The sequence below is a fragment of the Lemur catta genome, chromosome 8 (assembly GCF_020740605.2).
Source record: "Lemur catta isolate mLemCat1 chromosome 8, mLemCat1.pri, whole genome shotgun sequence".
Classification (NCBI taxonomy): domain Eukaryota; kingdom Metazoa; phylum Chordata; class Mammalia; order Primates; family Lemuridae; genus Lemur; species Lemur catta.
In genome coordinates this window covers 85,499,307-85,521,343 of record NC_059135.1, presented here as the reverse complement: position 1 = coordinate 85,521,343, position 22,037 = coordinate 85,499,307, and the positions used below count along the sequence as shown (strand labels likewise).

The 22,037-nt window shown below is 44.9% G+C and overlaps 1 protein-coding gene across 1 annotated transcript in view; it reads right to left on the bottom strand.

The window, feature by feature from the left end:
- TMEM163 (transmembrane protein 163) overlaps window positions 1–22,037 on the bottom strand; it is a 223,337-nt gene that overhangs the window by 86,926 nt on the left and 114,374 nt on the right. The window contains exons 3-4 of the mRNA XM_045559143.1: window positions 2,169–2,212; window positions 659–750 (exon numbers count right to left, since the gene is read on the bottom strand). Of these exons, the coding sequence (XP_045415099.1) occupies window positions 659–750; window positions 2,169–2,212 (136 nt within the window). The remainder of the gene's footprint in view (window positions 1–658; window positions 751–2,168; window positions 2,213–22,037) is intronic.

Below are 22,037 nucleotides of genomic sequence, written 5' to 3'. Positions count from 1 at the left end.
TCTTGCTTTTCCAGATGCAGAAATGCGGCATAGAGCAGTTAGCTTCCCACTGTCACAGAGCTAGTAAGTGGTGATATTCAAAGCCGAGGAGAAATCTGAGGTGGAAGTTGGAAAAGACGTATGTTTTACGGTTGCAAACACAAGTCCCTAAAAATCAAAATCTTCACCCATGGGATGAAGCTGGGTGAGCAACATCGTCTAGCACACAGAGGGATGGAAGGCAGGCAGGGTGACTCGGAGTGCCCATGAGATGTCCCATGAATTACAGTGGGGAGCTCATCTCACTTAGAAGGAAGGGAAACAACACAAAAATCCAAGAGAACATGGGCTCCAAAAGCAAAGAGAGAGAGGATGAATGGACACATGGATGGATGGATGGATGAATGGATGGACAGACGGACGGACGATAAGCAAACATTTGCCCTGACTCAAGAGCAGAGAACAGAGAGAACTGTAAAGGTGCAGCCTCTCTCTCCGACCGTCCCAGGAGGGGCCTATCACATGGCTGACATCACACCAGCTGCTCTCAGAGGCAACCCGGGGACCTTATTCTCATCACTGGGACACAAGCTGCAAGGTGAGCTGTGCTCAGGGTCTAATTATGCGGCCTGCGTTTCCAAGGGTTCTGCAGTCTGGAAAAAGATAAGAATCCACTTACATGTACTCCCTATGGGCAGAGTGTACAGCGGCCGCGTTGCTGTAACGCCACAGGACAATCGCCGACGACAGGACATCAAGGATGGCATCAAACTAGGAGAAGAAGACACAGCATTAGTGGTTTTCCAGAGTTAACAGGGCATGACTGTGCAGAGACAGGGCAACTGTGCTGTGACTCAGAACATCTGAACGAGTGACCTCAGACCAAAGAGGCACCCTATGGTTGCGACACAGCCACTGACAGCCCTCACGGTGGAGCCTGCGGAGCGTGGAGCCTGGGGAACCCAACGGGCCAGCCTGGTGGCAGTGCTGCACCCCTCCTAACACCGTGTGTTGCTCCCCTGCTCCCAGGACCTAAGAAACCACACTCTGTTGCGTGGTGGTCTCTGCTCCCAGGGCCCCCAGCTCCCAGCACTCTGGAGATACGGGGTGGGGCTGGGAGGACACACTGTTCCGAAACACCTGCAATTGGTTTCCCCGTGACAGGCAAGATACTTGCAGCACTTTCCTGCACATCCTAAGTAGAAGATTTGGGGTAAGAATTCTGTGTTTCTGGCTCTCAATGGCAGTGTTCTACCTGGGGTCCAGGGACAAGGGCGGGGCCACCCAGAGGCTGCAGAAAGTCTGCCGACACTTAGAAATCGTACACAAAAGTCAATGCTTTTGTTTGAATGAGAGCAAGCGCCTCGAATAGCAAGCTAGAGAGAATGAGGGAGAAAATGTATGTATGTGTTTGTGTGTTTCTAGGGTGGCATGTGCACATGTGCATGTGAACACGTGGCGTGTCTGGGTGCGTGTGTGGTGGCTTTTTCTGGACAGTCACATCTTTCATACGATTCTGAAAAGCATCCCCTGTGCCCCGCAAACATCAAGACGTCCTCACAACAAAGGGCAGAAGTGGGTGTGGGAACAGGTACGGGACACCCTAAAGCTACTGCAGAAGGGGTGTTGAGGGGCTCTCCCTGAGTTATCGCACCATGCCACTTTCCCGCTGCAAAGTCACAAATACTAGCAATCTTTTGAAGGGGTGCGGGAAACTTCACCCAGTTTTTCAACACGCCCAGCCTGTGAAGCAGAGACCTGATTTCTCTAAGCAACTCCCCTCAGGAGGCAGGCTGAGAAGCCAGGTCACCTCTAAGGGGGCCACAGACTGATTTATCCCAGCACGAGTAGCCCGATCTTAACTCCCAGCACGTCTGCCCACACCAGCAAACGCCTCACTCCAGTGCGTGCCAGACCCACGCACAACCTGCAAGGGGAAAGGGGGCCAAGACTCCCAACACATCCTCTCACCCGACCACACTTCGGGAAATGCAGTCCCCCAATCTGTGCTTGAGAATGACACGGTCTCGTTGCAGTTTAATTCTGTTGAATTGTAATTTCGTTATAGAAGCAGTTCCCATAGAAGGTACGTTCCTTATGCTAAATTCTCATGTGCTAAGCACCCTCTCATCTGAGGGCTCAGGAAAAACGTGCAAAACTTCATGAAAGTACATTTTCAGGTTACTTACTGCAAACCCAAAAGCAGAGGCGCTGTACCTCATAACGGAGACAGCTAAAAAGAAAGAAAATATTATTCAGAATATTTTAAAACGTCTCTTATTCGTGAGTATATTAATACATTTGACATGGCCTTTTAAACATCACTGGAAAAATTCCAAGAGAATAAAACTAAAAATTAACTGTACTTGTAAAATCTGAGAATTAAAAAAAGTGAAGCATGAACTCAAAAGCTTCCCCGCCTCCACCTGCAACAACTTCCTCTCCAGCGTGTTTTGAAGCACCCCAGGGCCAACTTCAGAATAAAATTGCTTAAGCAGTTGTCAATCAAATGACTTCTGAGACTTTAAGAAATTCAGCAACTGGGAACAGAGAATCAGGAACTACATCAAATTTTGCAAAGTGAAACTGTAACCACCCTGACTATTCCCATAATAAGGTAATTAGTGGTGGTGTCTAAGGCACACACCATCGCTGCCATGGTTGAAAAAAATCTTTTGCTCACCAGAGTTTAAAATCTAATGTAGACACCGTACAGCTATTTAGAAAAATAACAACAAATGATCTTAAGCAACAGATATCTACAAATGTAGATGCCATGATTATAACTAAGACATATTTTACAAATTCTATATGGCAAAAGAAAGATATATTTTATCCATATTTAAAAATTTGGGGCAAGTCAGTTGGGCAGCATTTTGCCTAATTCTATGCTGTCCCAGAGCAGCTACAAAGACTGTTCTCAATTGATGTAACAAAGGCAGATCTCCAGATGAGAGTCATATTTAACAAGCAAGCGTACTCCCTCCGACAAAGACTGAAACCCCACCCCACAGGTCAGCAGAGCTTGGAAGCGGCTTGCTCCCGGGCCCAGGTGCTGCAAGTGCTCACTCATGGAGCACGAGCCGCGTAGGCGAGAGGCACAGAGGTCCACACCCACGTGGACTTCCATTCAGCTCATCACAACGTCCCTTTTCTAGGACCCACTCGCTGTCCCGTCCACAAGGCCCAGAAACAGACCCTGGGCAGCCATGCTGTGCTGTAACCTCTAAGGAGGTCACGTGCCCCAATGTACACCAAACATAGTTCATTTTCTGTGATTTAGGAATTGAGATTGAAAGAGTCCAGCTGGTCAATTTCTGTGGTTAGAACTGAAACTTGTAAATACTGGAGCTGTCATCAGCCCTCATTGGCTATAAAGACAGAGGAGCAGAAGACAGGTATGGGGTCCACACAGCACTAGGGGGAGAGAGACACACTGGCTTTTTGTTCCCAAGTCCTCCCCACTGAAACTCAGCCACATTCTGCTCCTCAGGCCGTGTGAGGCGGATACAATCCGTTAACTCCCTGACCACCTGTTTCTGACACGAGTTGTTCCAGATGCTCCTGCTGCTGCTCTTACTGGCACAGGGAGGGGACAGAGCCAGCTGTGCATAGTGACCGGCTACAGCTTTCATGGGCCACACAGGTGTGGCAGCGTAAAGGGACACTGGATTTTCCCAAAGAACATCAACCCACAGGCTACCCTGACATGTGCAAAAAGGGGCAGCTGACCCTGGCAGGGCTGCCCTGGAAACCGAGACGCCCTGCAAAACACTGAGCTGGCTCACAGTAAGCGCTCAGTAACTAAGCCTAACAGAATTCCAGAGAAACAAGTCAAAGAGGGTATCTGGTTTTTTTCTTCCTTACAACCTGTTTTTAGAATATCTCAGCTATGTGTTTTTTGTGGGTTGCTTCTTTATCATCAGGGGAAACCTGCTAATTCCTAACACCTTGCATAATGTTCAATATCTACAACAGACCGAAGAGCAGCTGGAGCTCCCACTCCATCTCCACCTGCGCTCTCTGGCCTGGGCACCCTGGAGCGGGCACGGCTAGAACAGCGCTCCCCTCCCCTCGCCGGCACAAAGACCACCTACTTTACAGGCAGTAAACCATCACTTCAAAACCTTTGCACCTGAGTCACTTGGTAATGCCAGACATTTATACAGTGGGCTACAGACTTCAAGAGGGGTAGACACCCACTTGACTGTACTGAGAACCCCGACGAAGCTTGTTTCAGGGATCTGGGATCAAACAAAGGAGACGGCCCCTGAATGGTGGGGTTTCCCCAACTCCACCGGAGTCCAGTGATTGCAAACACTCCGGGGATTATACTGGAAAATTCTGCTTGTGTGAGTTAAGCCTGCCCAGTGGATGGATAACCTAGAGCACAAGTGGAATATTAATATTGTTCTGTCCCCTGTGCACCAAGGAAAATGTGAGCAAGACGGGTCCAGATTAACCTTGAGTCCTTCAGAGAGATGAATCATTTACTTATAAATTGGTTCCATCTAATTTCCTTGATGAGATAGAGAGGGGGAAATGCCAAAAACTGCACGGGGACTCGAGAGTATCTGAAGGGCCCTCCACATGGCCTTGGCCCTGGCAGCTGCCTTCTGTGGCCAACTCCTGGGCTCTTGCTACTAAATTACAGCAAATAGTCATTAGCACAGGACCCAAATGGAAGAGTTCAGATGGCCTTTTAGAAATTTCTGAAGTGACTTCATTTTCTTTGTCCCGTAACTCACCACAACACATCCTAATTCGGAGATAAGAACAAACTCAACAGAAAGGGTCAGTCTGGTTTAGACAGCGCTTGCTCCCACGGAGAGACAGAGCAAACTGGGGTTTTCATCAGGACATTTTCAACTTCCTTTTGTGCTAAGGATGAGGTCCACCTGGGAACAGCAGTCCTGGGCTAGGATGACCGCCCCAGGCAGAGATTCCATGATAGGGACCGAGGGACCGTGGAGCTTCACACACACGTGGCTGAGTGCAGTGGCAAACCTACCACAGGGCCAACAAAGTCTGGTGTTGCCTTTAAGAAAGGTGCTAGATTCAACAGTGGACCACAATTATGCTGCAGACCAGCCGTGTACGTGAAGGGACGGGTAACCAGGCAGCTGTGCAGAGAAGCTCTCCCATGAAGGCTATGCTTGGTCCCAACTCTTACTCTCCCATGGCAAGAGTGGAAACACACTGCCATCTGATTAAGCTGCACTTACACGTCCAAAAATGTGTGCTTAGGATGCATCTGGGTTCCTCTCTCTTTCCCTGCTGGCTTCTTCTTTTTTTTAACTAAAACACAGAGTCCTTAAAAAGTTCATAGGCAAAATGAAGATGCATTGTTTGAGGCCTGCCTAGTACCCATTACCCATCCTAGCAAAAGTACCCCATTCTCCCCTGGGGAACAGCACCTGCCCTATCCTCAGGCTGAGTGATTTGGGTGGGGTGACATCCCTATGCTAGTGCATCCTATTATTGCCCCATGTCTAAAGTTAATGATTCAAAGATGGCATGATTCAATTTGAGTCAATGAGAACCTGTCCAAAGGTTTTTGCTGAAAATATTGGGAAGGGGATGTCTTCCTAAGAGGGGACTTTAGAGCTGGTAGGATGAAAATAGGAGTTAGAGGTAGTGATTTTGACATAAATGGATAGACACCCCCTCAGAATAAACCCAGCACAAGAAGAAAGTAGATATTAAAGATAAGAGACCCAGATCAAACCCCTGATAACACAGACTGAACCTCTGGAATAGGCCCTGCCTGAAATCTTTCCCTCTGCTCCTCGAATACATTAGCCAATAATTTCCTTTAATTTGCTTAAGCCAGTTTGAGTTGCTATCACTTTAGCCCCAACTGAGTCTTAATACAATATACCTTGACCCAGTAATCCCATGTCCATGAATTTCTCTTAACGTCTAAGAAATGGAAAAACGCCTTTTAAAAGGTTTATAATAGGTTCATGTGATTTATAATAGCAAAATAATAGATGCAGTCTAAATGCACAGTAGCAGGGCAATGATTAAAGTATGGTCTACTCAAAGAATGGGCTATATGCAGCTATTTTAAAATGTTTACAATGTGCACTGTTGCTCAATGCTTATATTAGCATATTAGATAGAATAATTTTTTTTTTTGAGATAGCATCTCCACCTGTCGCCCAGGCTAGAGTACAAGTGGTGCCATCATAGCTCACTGTAATCTTGAACTGCTGGTTTCAAACAATCCTCCCACCTCAGCCTCCCGAGTAGCTGGGACTACAGGTGTGCACCACCATGCTCAGCTAATTTGTTTATTTTTTGTAGAGAGATATCTTGCTATGTTGCCCAGGCTGGTCTCAAACTCTCGGGCTTAAGCAATCTTCTCACCTCAGCCTCCCAAAGTTCTGGGATTACAGGTGTGAGCCACTAAGCCCAGACAGAACAGTAATACTGATAATAAACAGATAGAAGGCATGTTGGGTGCCATGGGAAAGGATCAGTCTGGGATGTGGGAGTTCTAGCTAGCGTAGGTGCAAACCGAATGGGGAGGTCAGAAGAAGCTCCATCGAGATCAGGTGACATTTGAGCAACGACTTAAAGAAGAGGAGGGAGTAAGCCATGATGTTACCTGGAGGAAGAACCTTCCAGATCATGGGAAGAGTCAGTGCAAAGGCCCTGAGGTGGAGCATCTGGTATGTTTGAGGCCATTTAGGATAAAGTCAAAGGAGAACTATGTGAAAATAATTAGTGCAAGACACAAAATGATGTATGTAATATGACTAGCTTTATAGTACAACTGTGTTTAAAAAATACATGTAAAAACACTAGGAAAAAATGCCTCAAATGTATTAATAAGAGTGGTTAATCCTTGAGGCGTGAGACTATTTGAGTGGCTTTCTTTCCTTACTACTTTTTTTGTATTTTCCATATTTTCTACAACTATCATGTATAACCATTCAAATCAGAAAAAGAATCAATTTGATTTGGTGAAAAAATTACCCAACTCATAAAAAATATATAACCAAAGGTCTAAAATAGAATAGAAATCAGATTTGTGATGCACATCTGGGAACAGGCTGTACCATGAGCTCAAGAATGCTTCTGGCGAACAGCAAAGCACATTACAATACACGTTTTATTACGTCTAAGTTTGAGAGATCCATCTTTCTAGGTCAAATCACCTGCACAAATGGGTTGCAAATGGCCCAAAGGGCTCATGGGAGTACCATGGAGGGTCAGGACACCAGGGTGTGGAATACAGCAAAATGTCACTCCCAGTCCAAGAGACCTGCCGCCTGCCAGGATGCTGCCTATCCTACATTCCACTTGCATTTATGTGTCAAAGGGGTAATAACAACTATCCTCCCAGAAGCACACACACAACAGAAGTCTTAAATAAATGTTTGTACAGGTCTGGTTAAAAGACCAGACCTTCTTTAACTAAGTCACACTCCCACCAAGCCAGAAAGCACATCAGCTGGAAACTCAAACAGAAAGACAGCTGGGAAATGGACGGGACCCAGGCAACTCATTGTTAGGGCAAAGCGAAATGCAAATCACGCAGCTGAATCAGCAGCAGGCTTTGAGGGAGGGTTGTGGGAGGCTGAGACAAAGCGCCTTGGAAATGCACAGAGAGGTGAGGGTGCCAGCAAGGCGACAGGGGCACAGGATCCACGGGAGAGCCCCTCAACAACGTCAAACAAAGAAGGCCATTTCAGGCACTGGCTAGATTTGCAGCAACAATGAGGACCCATCTGTCATTCTCTCCAAAGCCAGGCAATAATTATCCTGAGCCTTAGCACTCTTTAGCAATGCCCCAGGCCCTATAACACCTCCAAGTTGCTAAATTATGTGACCAGTAAAGCTAAGTTAATAAATCAATCCCACTGTAATTAGATTGCCTCTATCACTAGACACCTGGCAACAACCTCACCCACGGCCATGTAACTAACCCAACTGGAGAACCGTCTTTCCAGCACCCGCCTTGAGCTGGAGGCTCTGGTGCCTGCCAGGACCTAGGCAGCAGAAGAGGCGAAGGTGAGAGGGGTCAAAATATATTTACATTCTAATTCACTTCAACAGAACCTCCAGTAGTTTCCAGACTCTTCCTCTCCTACTCAAACAAGATTATAACATACTATAAAAATTAGTAATAGGATACTGGGTCCAGTTATCGCTGAAGGGGAAGAGGGAAAAGCTGTTTTGAAAAACAAATCAACAAAACTATTGCTTAGCCCATTAACCTACTCATCTTCAGCTGCAGCACAGTGAATGACTTGACATTTTATTTTCTTGTCTGTCTAGAAAGACTAGAATTTGCAAGAGGGCTGCCTGAAGTTAAAATCCAGTTTTTGTTTGGCCTACACAGTATTATTCCAATATCAGAATTGGCTATCAGATTGGTTTTTAAATCAGACTTCACATTCAACAAAAACAAAACTATAACAACAAAACCAACCTGGATTTTTGTCTTCTCTCAAAAACTGAGATCTGCCCACCCTGGGCTGTCCCTTTCTCCCAGCAGGGGCGCATACTGCACCCAGATGGGGCATGCACTCTTGGGTACCTACCTCTCCTGCAGCGTGAGAGCCAGTCGGCCTGCCTCACCTCTGCCATCGGCCTGGCCCCTGTGGAAGGCTAGAGTATGGGGCCTTACATGTGGCCCATGAGCAACTTGAGGAAAAGGACAGTAGCTAAATATTCAATGCACTGCATGAACAGTAGCCTCCAGCGTTTCCTACTGTAAGGTCTGTCTCTCAGCAAATTACAAAGAGCTGTAGCATGGGCCACGTTTTCAAAGCCATAACCTTTCTTTGAGGGCTTCTAGTCTTCCATAGACAACCCTGAGAGCCATTCATGAGCCCCAGACAGGCTACGGGCATAGCCCACTCACCCTGCAGGGCTCTGCCTGTCTGTGGACAGGTGAACCCTTGTCAAGACCTCAGGGATGATCACGTCTGTCTGTCTGTCTCTCTCGCTCTTTCACATGACCAAGAGGTGGTTATGTAGAAAAAAATGACAATAAAGCCCCTCTCCCAAGCCATACCCACAATAACCTGTAAATACCCACAACGAGAATAGGCTTGAAGAAGTTAAAAAATATTGCCCTTGATCTGCTGCTATCGGAGCAGGAAGTGTCATTTGAAAGTGTCCTGGGCAACCATGACAATGCCTTCTACCCGTACCCCTGCCTCTCCCTCCACATCTGCCCCCACCCGTTGTCGGCATGCAGCCAGAGGGCTTCTGTACATCCCGCTGGCATCAAGGCCAAGGTCCTTATGATGGATGAGGCCCCCATTCCCTGCCTCCTCCCCTGTGGCTGCACCTGCTCACTCCACTCCAGCCACCTGGGGCAAACTTACCCCTGCCTCACCCCCTCACCTCCGTAGGTGTGTGCTCAAAGCTCATAGACAGGCCTGTCCTGCCCACCCTATTCAATACTGCAACCAGCCCCAGCTCCCACAACCCCTCTATGTTCTCTCTATCCAAAGTATTTATCACCTACCACACTGATTTACTTATTTATGAATATGGTGTTTCATCTGCCCCCCTACACCTATTAGAATATAAGCACTGCAATGGCATAAGCTTTGAATTTTTGTTCCCTTTTAAGTCTCCCAAATGCTAAAATCAGTGCCTGAACACATGAAAAGCATTCCAATCGATTGACTGATATAACACCTTGCCAGTAACTCCAGCTTGCAGCAAGCAGAGTCTACTGGGAGGAGGCAGATGGGACTGAGGGCTCAACACCAAGAGGCCCAGCTGCATGGCCAGGCAGCCCTTCTCGGAGCAAACAGAGCAGCGCCAGCACTTTGTAGGGCATAATGGAGAAACCAGCCTCTAACAGGATCATTCCTTTAGGGAGAGCTTGAAGCATCTGCAAACTGCAAAGACCTAGGACTATGGAAAGAGCAAGAATAACCCTGACCCACAAAGCCACAAGCCCGCAAGGGAAAAGATTCCAAATGCAACCCACCCAAGGAGACTCCAGCGTGGACCAGGGCACCTGGGCTCCCTCCACCACACCCCTAGGTTAGCGTAACATGAAATGCACGTGACTACCATTCTGGAGCAGAGGTCATTTTTCCTGGGACCTGGGCAGGACAATTGCCACTTAACAGGGAGATACCTGGGTTTCTAGAGGTTCTCAGAGGCCCCACACAGGAAGCACTGGCTCAGGGGAAAAAAAGCCAAGAGTCCAGCTTTTAGTGCTGAAATTTCTTCAGCATCACAGCACACTTTCACTTTGCTTCTACAGACCAGGACTAGAAGGAGGAAGAGCCTTTGCAGCCATGACTATCCAACTTTTATGAACATTTATGGACTGTCTCCAAGGGAGTAAACAACCCAGCCTCACTTGTTGCCACATGTGTTCCACAGATCTCGCTCGTGGGAACTGGTGGAAGAGCAAGGTTCTTGCTAAACGTCCCTCACACATCTCTTAACACTCACTCTTACGTACAATTTTGCACCTCCCTGTGCCCGGGTTGCCCGTGATGGCAGCACAGCTATCGAGCAAGCGGTTTCCTCCCTGCAGGAGGCACCTGGCCTCTGTCCTGCAGCCCACCCTGTCCGGACCACCGCGCACAGCCCAAGCTCACCAGCCGTCCTTTCACTCAGTCAGGCACTCACGGAGCACCCAGCACGTGTCCAACACTGCTCCACTGAGCTGAGGATCCAGCAGTTACTTGCCCGGCAATTTGATCTCAGACTGCTGCTACTGTAGCCCAGTAAATAAAGTGCTCATTGGATAAACAGAGGCAGGGACAAAATTCATAGAACAGAACTTCCACATTTTGTCCTCTCTCGCCTTCTGTTCTGAGCACCTGTGTGGCCGCTGGGAAGGTGAAGCTTGTTTCCTGCTCCCCATTCTCAGCCCGTTATTTCTGACGGGCTCAGCGTCCCTCCTGTGGCCCCAAAGCCCCCCGCCCCTGCTGCCATTACCTCCCAGCACACAGAAACGACCGTAGCTTTGTCCCAGCCAGCACACAAAAGCCTGAAGCCAAGGGTTACGTCACATTTGTCTCCATCCGCATTGGTGCTTAATAAATGCTTGTCAAACTAAACTGAACAACACTTGAGGAATCTCTAACCCCTGATAATAACTTCTGGTTTTTATTTAACAAGCTTTGATTAATTCATGCCGCAGCCAACAGCTAATGCCATGGGCAGCTAGAGCTAGCAACGGCATGCACATTGTCATCGAAGGTCATCCTTGCCGGGCCACTAAGATGGCCCTCAGCCCGGCACTGCTGATACCATACTACACACTGAACCTATCTGGTTTACAAAGTCGCTAAAGGAACATTTTAAAGAACAACATATTGTGAAGAAGAGGAATATACTGAATTCCAAGCCTTCAAAGACCTGGCTTATCTGAGTTGAGTCAAAGTCATTAGAGGATCATTAACTTTCACTCAGGGAATAACAGTTACACATGGGGGAATAAAGTCCTTCCCCTGTCCCCACCATTCTCCTCTATAAAGCCCACCCATGCAACATGAAGCATGGGAAACTAGAGAAAGAATGCAATGATCAAAGAAACTAGGACATGGTCAACCCCCCAAAACCCTAAATTATAAAGGCTATCTACCAAATACACTAAAATTTACACCATGCTAAGAGAAGATGCTGAGGGCTGGTAACTTACCTCAGTCAACTCTCAGGCAGAGCTTGGACCTTCCCACAGTGAGACTGCACAGTCATCAAGAGCCCAAACTGCCACCCCTCACATGCAATAGCAAACTCGGAGCTGAGCTGCCGCATCTGCTCCTGAGCCCTTTCCCCTTAGTCCACAAGCGAGAGAGCGAGGGAATGAAACCAGAGGAGTCACTGCTCAGACAGCCACTGGGACAAGACTCCCGCAGGACGGGTGGGGCTATCAACAAGGAGCCAAGCAAGGCTCCACCGTCAGCCAGGCAGTCTCTGGCTTCCAAAGCAGGAGGATGTTCCTCGAGTTGACCATGGAGGTCAGGTGTAAAGTGCCCTGAGAAAAAATACTCCAGTTAAAGCCACCTGCTGCTCGCTTCATGCCCCGCTCTCCACAAAGCCACAATTACTAGAGCAGTGAGGTGCTAGCAGACTGGCAAGGGAACTGCAGAGAATTAAGAAGTGAATTCAGCAAGGCCACTAAGTCAATACACAAAGAGAGTTATTTCTATATTAGCCACTCATGGGAAGGAAATGCAATTTTTAAAAGTTACTACTTACAAAATGTTGAATACCTGGGAATAAACTAATGAAACCAATAGAAAAAAATGTGCAAGACCTCTACCTGGAGAAACAATAAATTAGTATTAGGGGAAATTAAAGATTACTAAATATATGGAGGGAGATACCATGTTTGTGGATTGGAAGTCCCAATGTTTTCAATCAAAATTCTAGCAGATTTCCTGGAAGAGAATTGATAATTATAAAGTTTATGTGGAAAGCAAAAGAATCAAGAACAGCCAAGACAATCCTGAATGACAGCAAAAACTGGAAGAGAGTCACTACCAGATATCAAGATTTCAAAGCTACAGTAAATAAAATAGGGTTGGCACAAAGATATACAAAAGGACCATAGGAAAAAAAGAAGACCCACACACATATAGTCACTTGATTTTTATATAAGAAAGGCACCCCTGAAGCACACTGACAAAAGAAAGTTCTTTTCAATAACTGGTACTGGGCCAAGTGCATATCCATATAAAATGACTGAATTGTGACCCCACCTGACTCCATATACAAAAAACTAATTGTAGATGTAAATGTGTAGAGTAAAAAACAACATAGGAGATATTGGAAATATAATATTAGAGAGTTTTTATAATCTTGGGGAAAGGAAAAGATTTCTTAAACAGGACATAAATGCATTCATCATAAGGAAAAAGATCAGAATTGAGTACATTAAAAGACCCCATTAAAAGAGCAAAACAGCAATCTATAGAGAGAAGATATTTATAATAAATACACCAGGGGTCTTATATCCAGAATATACAGTCTTACAAATCAATAAGAGAAAAACCACCCAATAGGAAAATAGGCAAAAGATTTAACAAGCCCTTCATGAAAGATGATATGCAAATGACCAAGAAACATATGAAAATACGCTCAATTTCATTAGTAACAAGGGAAAATAAAATTAAAACTACAAAGAGATACCACTACATACCCAAAGAATGGCAAAAAAGAAAAAAAGCTGACCATTTCACATGTTGGTGAGAATGAAATACAATGGGAACTCTCAAAAACTGCTGTAGAAAGTGTAAATCCACACAAATACTTTAAAAAGCTGGTTGTCGGTGTCTCAAAGCTGACTGTACTCTATGACTCAGCTATTCCACTCCTAGATATATACTCAACAGAACTACATATACGTATGGATACCAAAAAATGCTTACAAAAATGTTCACAGCAGCATTATTCATAATTGCCAAAACTGAAAACAACTCAAATGTTGGTCAACAATACAATGGATAAATCAGTGGTATATTCATCCAATAGAATATGATACAGCAATGACAATAAATGAATTACAGCTAATCACAGCCACACATAGAAATCTCAAAAATGATGAGACATTAGAAAAGGAAAACACAAAAGCATTCATTGAATAATCTTTATATGATTCTGTTTGTGTAAAGTTCAAAAACCGACAAAGCAATCCATGGTGGTAGAATTCAGGATAGGGGTTACCTCTGGGCAGGGAGCACCACCTAGGAGGGAACAGGAGGTGGTCTTCTCAGGCAGGAAGATGAGTGAGTGTGAGTGGTGGTTACACAGGTATGTTCACTTTGTGAACACTCATTAAGCTATGCAATTTTGATCTGTGACTTTTCTGTATGTCTATTATACTTTAGTTTTTAAGAATACTTGCAAATCAATAATTTTTTTAGAAGTCTAAGAGTCTAAAAGATAAGTGAAGAAAGAACCACGAACAGGCAATTTCAGAAGAAGAATTTAAAAAGTCAATAAACATAAGGTGGCAAAATTGACTTAAAAAAGAAAATGAAAATAAGTTCCATTTTCACCTACTACAATGGCAGAAATAAAAGGATTTTGTACATGCTGAGTGTTGGTGAGAAGATGGGAACACAAGCCTTCTCATTCACTGTCAGTGAAACCTCTTTGAAGGGCAGCTTGGAAATGTTTATTAAGATGTAAAATATACTTACCCAGCAGTTCTACTTTGAGAAATTTATTCTGTATTTATATTGACACAAATGCAGAAAGAATATATAAAAGAGTGTTTATTACAGATGTATGACGGTAAAATATGAACCACTTAGGCATCCATTAATAAGGGAGTAACAACAAATTATCATACATCCACACTATAAGCTATCATTAAGCTCTTGAAAAAGATACGAGTATAATGCTGCAAAAGTCAGTGAGTGAATAAAACAAGGTAATTAACAGAATGATTATCAAAGCTCATGTGTGTGTATGTAAATTCATACAAAGGCTGTCGGGAAAGTATCCAGCCATCGTTAATATAACGAGAAGATATTACGTGGCTGGATACTTTCTGGACAGCCCTCGTATATATGCAGATAAAATTTCAGAGAAGCTATACGACAAACTGTGGGCACTGGGAGTGCAAGGTTGAAAGGAAGTGCTCATTCCACTGTACATCCTGTTGTAACCTTTGTTTTTCTTACTTTGTATAAGTACCTGCATGTATTTCCACAGTAGAAATAGAGGCCCATGTGCCACAACCAAAGAAAGCAGCCTAACCACTTTTCATATAGTCATTGAGAATCGGTTATTATGTGGTTGCTGGCCATCGTAGACTTAAAGTGGATTTGGCCAAAAAGAGTTGGTTCAAGGCCGGGCAGAGTGGCTCACACCTGTAATCCTAGCACTCTGGGAGGCCGAGGCGGGTGGATCGCTTGAGGTCAGGAGTTCGAGACCAGCCTGAGCAAGAGCGAGACCTCATCTCTACTAAAAATAGAAAGAAATTATCTGGCCAATTAAAAATATATATAGAAAAAATTAGCCGGGTATGGTGGTGCATGCCTGTAGTCCCACCTACTCAGGAGGCTGAGGCAGTAGGATCGCTTAAGCCCAGGAGTTTGAGGTTGCTGTGAGCTAGGCTAATGCCACGGCACTCACTCTAGCCCAGGCAACAGAGCGAGACTCTGTCTCAAAAAAAGAAAAAAAAAAAAAAAGAGTTGGTTCAGATAGAGAATTAAGTCGCTGGCATTTTAGACAACCTAGGTCTACTCTCCACTTACTCAGGTACAAAGCAAACCGATCCACTATTTGTCAAAATCCACAAAATGAAATGAAAGAGTCAAGGACTACTTAAAATTAAAATCCCCAAGATAGCAGTTTTCCCCATTTGCAATAAAACCTTTCCTTCTTAGTTGGGGATGATGCTTTTAAAGAATCAAGAGGAAGAAGGTCAGATGCAAACATTTTCAGTGATATGACTACCCCAGACATTCACTGGGTAGATACAAATGTCAGAGAACATATTCTGCAGTAACTAAAAGGGTCCAGTTGGCTACATCGTCTCCTCTGTTAGGAGTTGAAAACTTACATGTTCCCTTCTGTAAAGGTTGCCATCATACCTGAGGCAGTTAATTGCAAAATCTTAACATTCTTCTAACTTAAAGAAAAACTAGACTCAAACAGATTTGTAATAGAATAAAATACTTTACTCGACAAATATGACTCGCTTTATTTGAAGGCCTGTATTAAATGGTATGTTTTGGGGTGCTCCAGATCTATCATGTTTCAATAGATTCTTGCCAGCTTTCATTAACCTTAAACGTAAGTCTGTATGGAATACACAGAGGTAGAAAAAAGAATAAAGGAAAGAAATCTTAAACCTGGCTTCTAAACCAACAAATGCATTAGCTATACATGTGCCCTGTGAGCATTCTAAAGTGAGGAGAACACAACAAGGACATCATCGTCAGATCCACCAACCAACACAACTTCCCAAGAGAATGCTGGGGAAATCAGTCACCTGAATATTGAAGATACGACTCTCAAAAGTGAAATTATAGACACTCCATGATGTCACTACGCCAAGGACCCACAGTGCCACTGGTTACTCAAATACAAACAGCCTGGACTGAGCTCTCACAGGATTTTATAGATAGATAGCTGTGTTTTTGACATTTTACATGAACTGGGGCAATTTCCCAGTGATATTGAGCTATAAATCAAAGACAAATCAGTGTTGATGCTCCAAAAGAAAATAAAAATAAGGAGTCATGGTTTTTCTTGATCCAATGACAATAATTCTTCCCTGATAGCATCAGCTTTATTTCCACTCAGTGCTGATAAATAACTCATAACTAGGTATCGGAACAGTCAATTGAACATTTCCAAACTCTCTGCCATGGTTGGACCATGTACCTTAGGCTTTTTCAGAATGAGCTCCTTAGACCCTGTAGTTTAAGTCTTTAGGGACAACGCTGGGCCTCCCTTCCCACCCCCACCTCCTTTCAATCAGAGCAACTTCCCTCTAACCTCCACTGAGAATTTGGGTTCTGTCAAAGATTTACCTGCAAATATTTAACTAAAAAGAATACTTGGATAGCACTTAAATAAATGAAGACTCCCTATCCACATTCATAAGGGGTTACTTCACACCATATACCATCCTTGCAGGTAGGACTGGAATTCTAGCCACAATCTCATCCCCAGTCCCTGGCCCAGATGAAGCCTCAATAGAATTATTATCCATCAGGAAAATAAGGACATATTCTGTTTCCACACTCAGAGATGGTTCTCAGAAACATCCATCAATGACCATGAACCAGTGGGGACCCACCACACTCAACTTCATAGATGCCAAGTTACCTTTTCCTGGGATCCACATACAGTAGTGCCCCCTTATCTGCAGTTTTTCTTTTGTGGTTTGTTACCCATAGTCCACTGAGGTCTGAAAATGTTAAATGGAAAATTCCATAAATAAATGATTCATAAGTTTTAAGTCACACACCATCATGGGTAGCATGATAAAATCTCATGCTGTCCCACTCTCTCCTACCCTGGGCGTAAACCATCCTTTTGTCCAGTAAATCCACACTGTAGACACTACCCACCTGTTAGTCAATGAGTAGCCCTCTGGGTGATCAGATTGACTGTGGTGGTATCTCGGTGCTTGTGTTCAAGTCACCCTTGTTTTACTTAAAAATGGCCCCGAAGCACAAGAGTAGTGACACCGGCAATTCGGATATGCCCAAGAGAAGCCGTAAAGTGCCTCCTTCAAGTGAAAGGTAAAAGTTCTTGATTTGGTAAGGCAAGAAAAAATAATCACATGCTGAGGTCGCTAAGATCTATGGTAAAAATGAATCTTCCATGTGTGAAACTGTAAAGAAAAAAAAGAAATTCCTGCTGATTTTGCCGTCACACCTCAACCTGCAAAAATGCCACAGTGCATGATAAGTGCTCAGTTAAGATGGAAAAGGCATTAAATTTGTGGGTAAAAGATATGAGTAGAAATGTGTCCTGATTGACAACAATCAGGTTTGGTGCTGTCCAAGGTTTCAGGCATCCACTGGGGGTCTTGGAACGTATCCCCCCATAAGGGAGGACTACTGCATATACATATACTACACAGTTATCTTTGCTCATTCTGCCTGCCTTCCTTCTTCTAGTAAAATAAATCCTCTTTTTTTTTTTTTTTTTTTAAGGGAAAGGCTGTTCCTTCGTAGCGGGATAGTTGACACTGAGATAATCCTGTCCCCCCTCCTCCATCAGAGGAAGACATACGACGAGACTGCAGAGTGTCCCATCCTCTGGACACAGTGATTGGACAATCAGAATCCCTTTTCAGAGACTGAGAATAAAAAATGGTGGGACAGAAGAGGTTTTCCTCCTTCTGATATTATAAGGGCTAAGACCCTTCCAGGGTCAATGTGAAGCCCCCCATGGGCAGAGCCTGCCTGAGAATGAAGCTGACACAGAAGAAAGGAGATCGGAGAGGAAGAGGAGGAAGGGAGAAAAACAGAATCCTGACATCATTTGAGCCCATGGATCCAGCCAACGGTATTCTGTAATACAGTCTCATTTATTTGCTTAAACTGACATGAAGGATTTCCATCGCTTGTAACTGGGACACTCCCAACTGCTACAACAGACATATGTCTCTTTTAATCAGAATGCTCGATGCTAAGGCTCATACTACTCCCCCACTCATCTTGGCATCCCCTCAAAGACAAATTAGGAACAGACGACTCACACAAGGATTTCTTCAAATAAGCTCCCTTCAAATTATAGACAGCCTCAGTCTTAAGAATCCAATTACATCTAATTCAAAAACATAGAAGGACACACCAATATGTAAAATATGCAGCCAACAGAAAAAGGGCTGAAATGGTATTGCCCAGCTACTTGTCCCCCCCTGCACTGCCCCCTTCTCACTTGTATTTATTTTCTCACAACCAAAAGCAGTTATTGGCCAGGCACGGTGGCTCAGGCCTGTAATCCTAGCATTTTGGGGGGCCAAGGTGGGAAGATTGCTTGAGGCCAGGAGTTTGAGACCAGCCTGAGCAAGAGCAAGAGTGAGACCCCCATCTCTATAAAAGAACAGAAAAAGTTAGCTGTGGGTGATGGTGCACACCTGTAGTCACAGATACTCAGGAGGCTGAGGCCGGAGGACCACTTGAGCCTGGGAATTTGAAGTTGCAGTGAGCTATGATGATGCCACTACACTCTAGCCTGGGAGACAGAGTGAGACCCTGTCTCAAAAAGAAAAAAAAATTAAAAAGCATTTATCTAATGGCCAATGAGGCTACAGTTTGACCACAGAACAGGGGAGTTTCTGCTAGCTCACTCCCACTTGCCTCTACCATGACCTTTGTCTCAGTACCAACGTCAGGGGGGCAAACACCTAAAGCATTGAAATAATTTTTAGTTAGAAAAAAAATCCAAAGAATTCTACTTACAAAATACATTTTCAGAGAGTTTTAAAGTACCTATGTTAGGGCGTCTCACTCACTAGGACTCACTGGTTTGGGGACTCACTAGGATCCATGGCTAAGATTTATTACAGCACAAGGGCAGAAAGCAAAATCAGCAAAGGGAAAAGGTGCACAGGGCAAAATCTTGAGGAAACCAGGCACAAACTTCCAAGAGTCCTCTCCCAGTGGAGTCACAGAGGACACGCTTAATTCCTCTAGTAACAAGTTGTGACAACATGCACAAAGCGTTCTGTACCAGAGAAGCTTGATAGAGACTCAGTGCCCAGGGATTTTATTGGGGGCTCACTGCATAGGTCATGTATTGCCTAGCATGTACTAGAACTCCAGACTTCCAGAAGGAAAGCAGGTGTTCAGCATAAAGCACATGGTTTGTACAAATGGTTTAGGCACAGTGAGCCAATCTTATTTAGAGAAAGTTTAATATTAGAAGCAGGGAACTGTTTACTAGCCAAGTTCCCAAACATCACCCGAGGGCCAACCTTGCAAGCAGGCTTTTCTAAGCATAGGCAACCCCAAGCCTGCTCTGCTAACCTTCTCTGCACAGGACCACGGCTTAATTCCTGAGCCCTGAGACATGAAGCAACTTGCCCAAAATCATGTAACAAAGCTAGAACTAGCACTCAGGTCTCCAGATTTACAGAGAGGAAAATATAGCTAGTCCCACTCTCAACATCCAGACACACGCATGCGTCTTCCAAAGTCGGTCCACGAAGGGATGCAAAGACAGCTCTGTTCTCAGGCCACAAAGTCTCCATGGCAACGTTAATTATCTCCGTTGCTTTAAAGTTCCACTGATGAAAATATAATTTTTAATATCCTACCACTATCCCTCCCCTTAGAAAGAGATACATCTCCAGCTCTATTTAATTATGTTTGAAAATACCCAGTTCATTATCACCTTAATTAAAATCATACATTTTCACTCAAAGCTGAAAGAGTCCTTAGAGATAGCCTTTCTAGTCCAACATCTCTATTTAAAGCACTGGAGTCCAGAGAGGAAAGCAACTTGATGGAGGCCCCATCACCAACACGTCTAAAAGCTAGGGCCAGAATAGAATCCTCCTGTCCTGACTTAAGTCACATGCCCTTCCTTGCCCATCTTGCTGTCCTATGGGTCCTGGCTCTCAGAGCTCAGAAGACCATGTGCTCATTATAGACCCTTCCGTGTTTAAGGATCGAAAATGAATTTCCCTTCATGACCTCTGCAAGGAAGCCTGCACCGCCCTGCAAAGAGCCAATATTCCTCAAATTAGAGAACTAATAAAAATGATTGCTGCACTGGAGGAGATTTCATATGACATTTAGATGCTATTTATATGCATCTCCTTTTAAATCTACACAGTCATCCAGAAATACAACACAGTGTTGGATCTGCAAAGATTCAACACGTCTGGGACATCCATGCCCCAGGATGGATGCCAGGGACTTCACACGCTGTCTAGCTCCGGAGCAACCTGCGGTTCTTTCAGGCCGAAAGAAAATTAGAGGCTTATTTACATGGCCCGAGGAAACAGAGATTCAGTCTTCCCAGCGCATTTTCATTATCACACCACACAAAGAGAGCCAGAAAGGCACACACAGAGAAGACTAGTCATTTCTCTCCAGAACAGATTCTCATTGTGCATAATCCAGCAACTAGAAAAACCCAAACCATGGGGATGTTTCCATATCTAATGTGAAATACATGTCACATCAAAAAAGCTGACGGATAGAAGGGGCTCAGTCTAGAAAGAGACACTGGAATGTATCAGAAAGGTATAAATCAGTGTTTCTCAACTGGGGGCACTTGTGGCCCCCAGGGGATACTTGGCAATGTCTGAGACGTTTTGGTTGTCGTGGCTGGAGGAGAGGGGCTTGCAACTGGCGCTAGTGGGTGGAGGCCAGGGATGCTGCTAAACACCCTGCAAGGCACAGGACAGCCCCTCACAATAAACAATTACAGCCCCAAGTATCCACAGTACCAAGGCTGAGAAACATTCCCCTAAACAGATAAAGGCCAATGCACAGTTCTTGATAGTATACGGATAGATGGGACGCCTTCTGTGCTGTTTCAGTGTTAAGCGTGATGATATATATAAAGATGCAAAAACAATTAAAAACATAGTTTAATTAACCAGAGGATTCTAGTTCCCATAAATTTTAGGCGGAGTTTTAGTTTGTATATGTCACTCTTTTAAAGCTCATGTCACTTCATTCTGCAGCACTTCAAATGTCTTTTGTTTCCAACCTGGCCAACTGTGCTTGGGACACCAGATGCAGCAGCTGCCTCCACTTCCAGAGCCCGGGGAGCTGAGGGCCCTCAGGGTCTGCAGCAGGGACTGCAGAGCAGAGCTGGCCCAGACAGCTGACATCTATTACGTGGCCTCTGCTCCAGAGCTGCTGGCTACCACCCAGCAGTTTGCATTTTTAATTATGTTTTTAAGTGTTTAGAGTACAATTGTAGAAACAAATGTGAAAACACTGGTAAATCGGGAGAGCAATTAGGAGTAAGAAATAAAACCCATTTACCCAAGATTGTAGCAGCAGATCCTGATACCCTAGGAGACAGGGTGGCTGAATACTACAAAAATGAGTAAGATCTGCAAATAGTGTGTTCGTAGGGAAAAAACGGCCAAGCATTATGCATAAAACAGAGCTATGGCACACAGCACACTGAAAATCCAGGGAGACGGGTTCAAATGTCACCTTCCCCAAAATTATTTCGTCCCTGTCAGGGTCTTTTGCTGGTCTTTGAATTTGCACCAAGACAACGCCCATCTAGATGGAGAAATTACCTGAAGACCAAAGGGAGGGTTAAGCCCATTAACAGGACCCACTGTGCTTACGGGTTTCCCAGTTCCAAGAAGGGAACAGACTGCTTGGGCTCAGCCTGATGCGAAGCCGACACAGACTGCTGTGCAGGTTGTTCACTGCCCAAGGGCTCCCCGCCAAGAGGTCAAGTAGGTGCTGAAACTCAGGCCACTGGACTCACCAAGCTGAGCACCCGGGCATGGGGCTGCATCCGCACACAGCAATGAGGGCTTTTTCTAATACGCACAGAGGTGCCCCCGGGCCTAGCAGAGTTTTGACTACATGGCAGAGAAAAAGGCAGCACCCATTTGCCAAGCAAGGCCAGCCCAGACATGTGGGGTGGGGGAGTGGGGG